This window comes from Camellia sinensis, chromosome 14 (genome assembly GCF_055761805.1).
Source record: "Camellia sinensis isolate YWXY chromosome 14, ASM5576180v1, whole genome shotgun sequence".
Lineage (NCBI taxonomy): Eukaryota > Viridiplantae > Streptophyta > Magnoliopsida > Ericales > Theaceae > Camellia > Camellia sinensis.
The window spans coordinates 116,305,775-116,314,859 of NC_138974.1; the positions used below are offsets into that span (position 1 = coordinate 116,305,775).

The following is a 9,085-nucleotide window of genomic DNA, read 5'->3' on the forward strand; positions in this document are numbered from 1 at the left end:
AAATTATAAATTTACATATAGTACATGCATTATCTTTTATTTGAACCATGCTTACTATAAGCCAAGTAGTCATTTTGGCTCAAGTTACCTACTGAATAAATATTGAGATTTAGGTACTAGCTATAAAAATGGTCTATGTGGAGTTCAAATTAAGAAAATGGTCATACGGTTTGCAAAATGTTCAGTTGGTCTAACTTCTAAAATATTAGTAAATATAATTAACTAATATTTAATGAGAATGTTTTAGAGGTTATACTTAGCAGCCTAACAGGATCGAAATAATCGAAATCTTATTTGAGGAGTGAGTCGAAGATTGGGGTCACTAATACTCTATTTTTTTTTCTTTTTTTTTATTCTTCAATTTTGATTTATTGATAAGGTAATTGATTTTACATAATAGATATGAGATAATTAGTAAATTGAAAAACTAAAATTACGAAATTCATCAAGACAAAATATATTTATATTTTATTGTAAATATAATTATTATACGGGAACTAATTAATGTTAAATAAATTTATTTTATATTATAAATAAAGTTTTTGTTATAATTTAATTTTCAAAATAATTTTTAATTATTTATTTTAACCCGTGCATGGCACGGGTATCATACTAGTTCCTCATAGAGGAAAAATTATTAAATATTTTAGGACGTTGTTCAATAGTCTTAGAAATTAGGGAAAATTACATTTCAATAGAGCAGTGAAAATAATAATTGAGTGTCCCATTTATTTGTAATGTAATTATTTTGTGACCGTCCCATCTATTTGCAATTAAGTAATATTACAAACTCAAAAAAATTTACCCAGAAATTATCCAAAAATATCAATGTGTGGTTTAAATTCATTCTGCACATAAATCTTATAATGCACATTTTCAATTTTCGCTACATACCCTATTCTTGACCCAAATCTAAAGTCAGATGTTTGCAATTTCCCCTAGAAATTAAATTTTCATGTAGGACCACACACAACTCATGCAATGTTACTATGGACAATTTCAATATATTGGAACAGATGTCACTATCACTATGTGACTTTGGGAATTAACAAAAAATCATAAATAGAGATAAATTTTTATGATCATTTTTCTCGCCGTTTCTCCCTCTTAAAATGATTACTAATGTGGATTTACCACTTCATGAGAGACGGTGGATAATAAAATTAGTGTTGATAACATTATTGTAATTTGATAGATTTTCTCATGCATGGTACCACTTTGTTGAGTCATACTTGGTTGGGTTTGTGTCATCTTCTCCCCAGAAAGAGAGCGCTCTCTCTCACTGAGGTTGGGTAGCCTTAGCCTATATATACCTTGTCCATTTGCAGGAATTAGAAGCTTTTGCATTGGGTACAAGTTTCTATACTAAAACACTTGATTCCAAAACAATTAGTGAGAGGTACTTATTTTCCTTCTTCAATTTGAGCAGAAGGCTGATTTCCAAAATTTGAATCTTCTTTGAGTTTTCTTTCAAAGTGAGGGCAATTTCTTTTTAACTTTTTTTTTAAATTTTTTTTTATTATTATTAACTTTGAATTTTGAAACCCTTTCTTCCATGGGGATTAAGGTTTCAATGTTCGTTTTCTTTTCTTGAATTCTTAACCCAACAACAAACAATCTTCAATTAAATGATATGATGAACTTTGCAGATTATGGCTGACAAGGTTAAGGAAACATAACCATCTGAGATCAAGATGAGAATTCCCCTCAACATTTTCTTTAAGGATGCAAGGTATATATTTATATCCCTTCTCTTTTCTCTATGATGTTTGTTTACCTAGAAATTTTCACTGGACTGGTAACAGAATTTGTCTGATTATAATCAGTTACTATTATATGCATGTTATGTGTCTTCATATTTGTGGGTATGTCACCAAACATTTTAGATCATAATTAGTCTTCTCACAGAACTTGTTGGTTCCAACTGTTTTGACACACACAATTCAATTCCCAATTTTCTTTTCCATAGAGTGGCAATTTCTTCTAAGCAAAATCCTCAAGAGAACAGGTTTGTTTCCATTTAATAGCTGTGTTTTAAATACATTTATATTCCATTCTATTTATTTGTAGTGACCTACCAAATTATAAATGATATTCGGTAATCACTGCCTAGAACTTATTTGTGCTACTGTTTTATGTCCTTGATTTACTATATAGATGTAGTGCTAAATGTGATTCAAGACCAAATTATAAATGATAGTCTTTTTAATTTAGCTATGAGCTAAGAATTAGTCTTGTTTAATCGTAATGAGCAGACTTGTTTTCAAAATGGATGAGCTCGGTTTAGATATAACAAGCATTGCACTCCCTGCAGCAATGGCTTTGACAGCCGACCCAATTGCATCTCTGGTTGACACTGCATTCATTGGCCAAATAGGTATGCATCTCCTTCACATCTTGACAATAATTTTCCCCTTATCATTTACATCTTCCACTTTTTTATTTTTTTATTTTATTTTTTCCCAAGTCTTCTCATAAGCGATCATCTAGTTTAGTCTGGATTTGTTGATCTCCATGAATAGGCTTTATCAATTATTTCACATATCACTTATACATTTGAACCTATTCTAGTTACTGTAGGAGAGATTTTGAGCACACCAGTTATGCTCATAGCTTGCATTTTGTGCTTAGCCATACAACACAAATCAGATTTTATACTGAAAGAGATCAACATAATTGTACCATAATTTAACTCAGAAACATCCTTCTTGTCCTAGTTGAGAATTCAAATGTTTTATTGTCTGTCTTGTTAATACCTTCTAATGAGTATTATGAACTAAGACACTTTTTCAACTTAATTGCTTTGAATTACTTCTATTTGTTTTCTGATGGTTGATTTGAGGTCCCAATTTCCAACAAATCATACCCCCTGGAAACTAAACCAAACTAGGGCTTGTGTCCCAATCTGGTCAGCTACATAATCACTTTTCACCATTCTGCTCTATGAGGGCTATATCGTAACTTCTCTAAATACCTATTCTCCTTTGTAATGTAAAATTTTATTTTATTTTTTTTACATTATACAGGTTCGGTGGAACTTGCTGCTGTGGGAGTTTCCATTGCTGTGTTCAATCAAGCATCAAGGATTGTGATATTTCCACTTGTTAGTGTCACAACATCTTTTGTTGCCGAGGAAGATACTCTTGCAACGGCAAGTCCTGAGGTAAAAGAGATTGAAAACTTGGAAATGGGCTTAGCTGCAAATAGCGAAAACAAAAAGTTGATTCCTCAGACTGGTAAGAGGTTCCATCAATATGTCATTAATATTTGTTCAAGTTCTTTGCAGCAACAAATTCTTTTTTTTTTTTTTTTTTTTTCCCTTCTTCTAAACAATTCAATTCTATGTTCTCCATCAGATCTGGTAGAAAATACATACAAGTCAGAACCACTTACTGATACAGTTAAATCCGGAAATGGAAAAAGGAAAATTCCATCAGCTTCATCAGCGCTCTTTATTGGCAGCATCCTTGGACTTGTCCAAACCATTTTTTTAATTTTAGCAGCAAAACCACTGTTAAATTTTATGGGAGTCAAATCTGTAAGTACTATTGAAGAAGAAGAAGCATTTTCTTCTCTTCGTCTCTACGTGTCCTTAAATATCGCCACTGGTAATGGGCAATAATAGCAGGATGGTTTTCCTCTGCAGGACTCCCCTATGCTACAACCTGCACAACAATACTTGACATTAAGGTCTCTAGGTGCTCCAGCTGTCCTCCTTTCATTGGCCATGCAAGGAGTCTTTCGTGGATTCAAGGACACAAAAACTCCTTTATATGCCACCGGTGCGTAACTGATAATGATCTTCAATTTTATTTAAACTGAGTTGGATAATCAGCTTATATTTAATCTTTTTTCTCAAGTCATTGAAAGAGAGAAATAATTTTCCACCTTCTTTTGTTGGGTTTTTATTATTTATTTTTTGGCCTAATACAACTTACTGTTTCATCCTTTCCAATTCAGTGGCTGGAGATGCGATGAATATAATTCTGGACCCAATATTTATATTCGTTTTCCGTCTAGGTATCAGTGGTGCAGCCATTGCTCATGTTATATCTCAGTAAGTCAAAATTTTATTGCTCTTCAATGTTGTGTGAGAATTTTCATACATTTGACTTACATTTGAATTGCTATATGTACAGGTACCTAATTTCAATTATACTTTTATGGAGATTATGGCAACAAGTCGATCTTTTACCTCTTAGTTTCAAACATATGCAATTCAGTCGATTTCTTAAAAATGGTGAGCTTTTATTTCAGCAGCCATTTCTTTTCATTACACTTTTACCCTATCTTCCATTGCTTATCTGTTATTGAATTTCAGGTTTTCTATTACTAATGAGGGTCATAGCTGTGACATTCTGCGTGACCCTAGCGGCCTCAATGGCTGCACGTCAAGGAGCGACATCAATGGCCGCCTTTCAAGTGTGTTTGCAAGTTTGGCTAGCTACATCTCTTCTTGCTGATGGATTGGCCGTTGCGGGTCAGGTAAGAAGTGATCTTAAGTTTGTGGATGAAAAAGCTTAAGAATATAGAACCTATCACAAGACAGGACACAACCCACTCACATGAGGTGGGTCGGCCTCACACCAATGTGAGAGGGTTGTGTCCATTCTGTGACTGGTTTATGTGTAAGTAGAACAAATGTTTAACATTGGGAGATGTGTCCTAAAATTGATTCCATTGGAGTTTGGAATATAAATTCCAAATTAGGCCCAATCGAGATCATTTGACTCAATTTCAGAGTAGAACAGTACTGCTTATATTTTATTTTTTTTATTATTATCATTTTTTTTTTGGTTTCAAGCCATTTCTTTGAATCTACTTGTCTAAAAAACTTATGTATAGTTCACCTTTTTTTAGGCTATACTTGCAAGTGCATTTGCTAAAAAAGACTATGAACAAGCCAGAGCAACTGCATCCCGAGTATTGCAGGTACTTGAACTATCCTTAATTTACAGTCTGAACACAGATTTTTCATCTGATATAATTTTCTCAGAAAGTTTCTTACTAAACAATAAATACCGCAGTTGGGATTGGTTCTTGGTTTTGTGCTGGCCCTTATCCTGGGAGTTGGATTGCAGTTTGGGGCCAAACTATTTACCAATGACGTCAATGTCCTCCACCTCATCAGCGTTGGCATCCCGGTATTTTACCTTAATTTCTTCAAATAGGATTACCAAAATTTCTAGTTTTCCTATTCTGTTAAACCAACTTGTATTAAATCTACTTTTTTTTTTCTTTTTTTTTTTCCCCTTCACATCAGTTTGTTGCAGCTACTCAACCAATTAATGCCTTGGCCTTTGTTTTCGATGGTGTCAATTTTGGAGCATCCGATTTTGCTTATTCTGCATACTCTATGGTAAGCCAACCAGTCAGCTTCCCCATATCATGTGAAAGTGAGTGAATTTGCAAATCTTGAAATGATTTCCTGACAAAAAAGACATAACAAGAAAAATGTTGTATGAAAAAAAAAAACATTTACAGTGATGCATTTCCCTCCCCAATTTTTTTCCTTCTCTTCGTAACAGAATAGAGCTTACATAGTTGGGAAAAGATTTACCCATTTATAAAACAACCAATAACACAGACATATACGGAAATTATCTCTACATGTGAGGCGTGTAAGATTGCATACATGTGACCCTTTTCAAATCCCTCCAAATCCGGCAGTGTCAAGAGCCTTGTGCACTAGGCTATCTTTTTTTGGCTATGCAGACATGACAAGGCATTCAAAATACTCTGTTTGTCCATTTTCTGCATTTGTGTCCTTTAATCAGGCAAATGAATAATATATTTTCATAAAAAAAAAACGCAATTTTTTTTCCCCTACAAATTAAATGATCTCAATTAGTTCTTGTAGATAGTCTTCAAAATCTTTCAAAAATAATAAAGTAAAAAATATATACAATCTTTTCAAATGTCTGGAATAGTGAAAACAGACAAACATTTTTCTACCTGCAAACGGCTTTTCAAAATATGAATTTTTTTCCAACAAGATGAAAGAAGGCAAATTGAAAGTAGTTGTCCCATTGAGATTGAAGTGGTGAGTTGGAAATCCCAACATTTTTAGGATCAAATGAAGCATAAATTTGGAATTTTGAGTCACTCTATTTACATTACAAAATGATACAACTAATTAAGGTTCATCTTTATTCAGGTTATGGTGGCTATAGTCAGTATCTTAATTCTGTTTGTTCTTTCCTGGTCTCATGGATTCATTGGAATCTGGGTTGCTCTCACCATCTATATGAGTCTCAGAGCATTTGCTGGTTTTTGGAGGTAATTGCCAACAAGGCTAGATTTCAACTTCTCAATTTCTAGTAATTCTATGTTTCCATGCTTTTTTGCAGGATAGGGACTGGAACAGGACCTTGGGGATTTCTAATGAACTGAATATTGATAGCTTTTTTAGCATTTCCAATGGTTTTACACAGAACTAGGAGTAACTTGTTGCCATGGTTTTCTTTTCATGGAAACTAATTCTCTCAGCTTAAGCAAATTTCTAACTGTGTTGTTTGTTAGTTTGTTGATTGGTTGCTTGAAATATTCACCTTTGTAGGTTTCTTTTGTACAAAAACATTTGAGAACTGTTTCTGATATTCATGAGAGACATAGAGAAAGATATATATATATATATATAGAGCAACTTCAGTTTCACTGATGTAGTGTGATTTTAGGGCTGAAGGATTCTCTGTTAAATTTTTATCTATCTGTCTTAATGTAGTCTTAATTTATTGAATTATGTGAGAATTTCAAGTGACATAAATCTCAACATAGAATCTAATAATAAAAGTGCATTAGAAAATGGGGGATAAACAATCTTGTGCTTGATTTTAATATTCATATACTCGAACAATAAAAGAAACATTTATAGGCCTCCGTTTGGGAAGTGGGTTGGCTTTTTGGCTTTTTGACTATTTTAGCCTAGGCTATTTTAGCCTGGTTTGGGAAGGGCTTTTTGGCTTTTTGGCTTTTTTGACTTTTTTTGTGAGAGAGGATTGTAATGATTATGGGTTGGATTTGATGTTTTGTTTTTTGTGGCTAAAATAGCCTATTTTGTTTTTTATGGCTATTTTAGCCAAAAAAGCCTGGGCTTTTCCTTCCCAAACAGAGGCTAAAGATTGGATTTATTAGGGTCTGTTTGGTAATATTTACGTTTTCAGTTTATATTACAAAAATTTTATAAACTGGTTTTTGTTTATTTTCTGTTTATTTTTAGAAAAACATAAACTACAAACGCGTTTGGTAATTGACAAAATGTTTAAAAAAATTTAAAAATATAAAAAAGAGTGAGAAATGGTAAGTGGCGAAAAGTGGCAGCAGAAGACGGTGGTGGAAAGTGGTGACGGTGGATGGTGGGTAGCGGGTGGCGGTGGGTGGTGGCGGGTGGTGGTGGCAGGTAGGTGGCGGATGGCGGGTGGTGGCGGTGGGTGGTGGCGGGTGGGTGGTGGTGGTGGATGGGTGGGTGACGGTGGCAGGTGGTGGATAGTAGCGAGTGGGTGGTGGTGGTGGCAGGTGGTAACGAGTGGGTGGTAGTGGTGGCGGTGGCGGGTGGTGGATGGTGGTGACAGGTGGGTGGCGAATGTCGGATGGTGGTGGGTGGTGGCGGGTAGTGGTGGTGGTGGATAGGTGGGTGACGGTAGCGGGTGGTGGGTGGTGGCAGGTGGGTGGCGGGTGGGTGGTGGTGGTGGGTGGGTGGCAGGTGGTGGCGGGTGGTGGATGGTGGTGGCAGGTAAGTGGTGAGTAGTGGGTGGTGGTAGCGGGCGGTGGATGGTAGTGGCGGGCGGTGGATGGTAGTGGCGGGTGGTTGGTGGTGGCGGGTAGGTGGTGGCGGCGGTGGTGGCAAGAGGTGGGTGGTGGTGGCGAGTGGGTGGCAAGAGGTGGGTAGTGGTGGCGAGTGGGTGGCAGGTGGGTAGTGGTGGCGGGTGGTGGGTGGTGGTGGCAGGTGGGTGATGAGTGGTGGTGGCAGGTGGTGGTGGCAGAGGCGGAAGACGGTGAGTGGTAAAAAAAAAAAAAAAAAAAAACTCAAAACTCAAAACGGAAACACATTTTTTGAGTTTACATTTTTTGGCCAAATTTATAAACTAAGACCATTGATTTATAAATCAAAAATTGACCAAACAAATTTTTATTTGAGTTTTTTAAATTTTTATAAATATAAACAGAAAACTGAAAACGTAAGTGTTACCAAACGACACCTTAGAGTATATGAAAACACTTGTTAACAAGCTTACCATGGTCGTACACAAGGGCAAAGTTAGGATTTCAACGTTGGGAGGGTGAAAAGGAGGGTGAGGAAAGGCTCTCTCTGGGTAGATGGTGGGTTGGGTTGGGTTTCAACTGTTTAAATCTACTTGTACGATTAGGGATGTTAAAAAAAAAAAAAAAAAAAAAAAAAAAAAAAAAAAAAAAACTGATTAAATTGATTGAGCCGGATTGAACTAGCCTTATTTGATCTGTTTTTTTAATAAAAATTGGTCTGTATTGTTTTTTAATTTGAATTTTTTTAATTTTCGATTTGGTATCAGTTTAAGCATCTTATGTACCAAATTAAACTGAAACCAACCACTTCAATATATATTGTATTATAATTTAATAATACAATGATATTACTAAGTATAATAAATTATTAATTTTAATTAATTAATCATATCATCCTCATAACCTAACTTAGGATACTCGCTCCGTTTGCCAAGGAGATTTGGGGTTATTTTAGTCACAAAAGATAAAATAGGCTATTTTAGACACAACAAACAAAACATCACATCCAATCCATAATCTTACACTCTTCTCTCACAAAAAAAAAGTTAAAAAAATCAAAAAATAAAAAAGTCCTTCCCAAACCAAGCTTTTTTGCCCAGGCTAAAATAAGAAAAAAAGTCAAAAAGCCAAATCACTTCCCAAGCGGAGGCTCTATGGGTTAAAAGCTAATCGTATCATCCTTATAACCTAATCATATCATACATATGACCCAAAATTAATCGCATCATCCTTGTTAATTGTGTCATCCTTGTAACCTAATTGTATCATCCTTATGATCCAAAATAGGTTAAAAGTTAAAAGTTAACTTTTTTTTTTGGCTTCC

General features: G+C 35.0%; 1 protein-coding gene across 8 annotated transcripts; it reads left to right on the top strand.

The window, feature by feature from the left end:
* Positions 1-1,093: 1,093 nt before the first annotated feature.
* LOC114270733 (protein DETOXIFICATION 42) lies at positions 1,094-6,657 on the top strand. Of its 8 annotated transcripts, none has more exons than XM_082907227.1 (14): positions 1,094-1,399; positions 1,650-1,732; positions 2,256-2,377; positions 3,027-3,236; positions 3,357-3,538; positions 3,647-3,782; positions 3,961-4,057; positions 4,140-4,240; positions 4,322-4,485; positions 4,861-4,932; positions 5,028-5,144; positions 5,264-5,359; positions 6,158-6,279; positions 6,322-6,657. In XM_082907227.1, the coding sequence occupies exons 2-14, from the start codon at positions 1,695-1,697 to the stop codon at positions 6,353-6,355; spliced, it is 1,491 nt and encodes a 496-aa protein (XP_082763353.1). In that variant the 5' UTR covers positions 1,094-1,399; positions 1,650-1,694; the 3' UTR covers positions 6,356-6,657. The 8 variants fall into 8 exon arrangements, with proteins under 8 accessions (XP_082763353.1, XP_028068105.1, XP_082763350.1 ...); XM_028212304.2 differs by having other exon boundaries at positions 1,141-1,399; positions 6,351-6,657; XM_082907226.1 differs by having other exon boundaries at positions 1,334-1,475.
* The last annotated feature ends 2,428 nt before the right edge of the window (positions 6,658-9,085 follow it).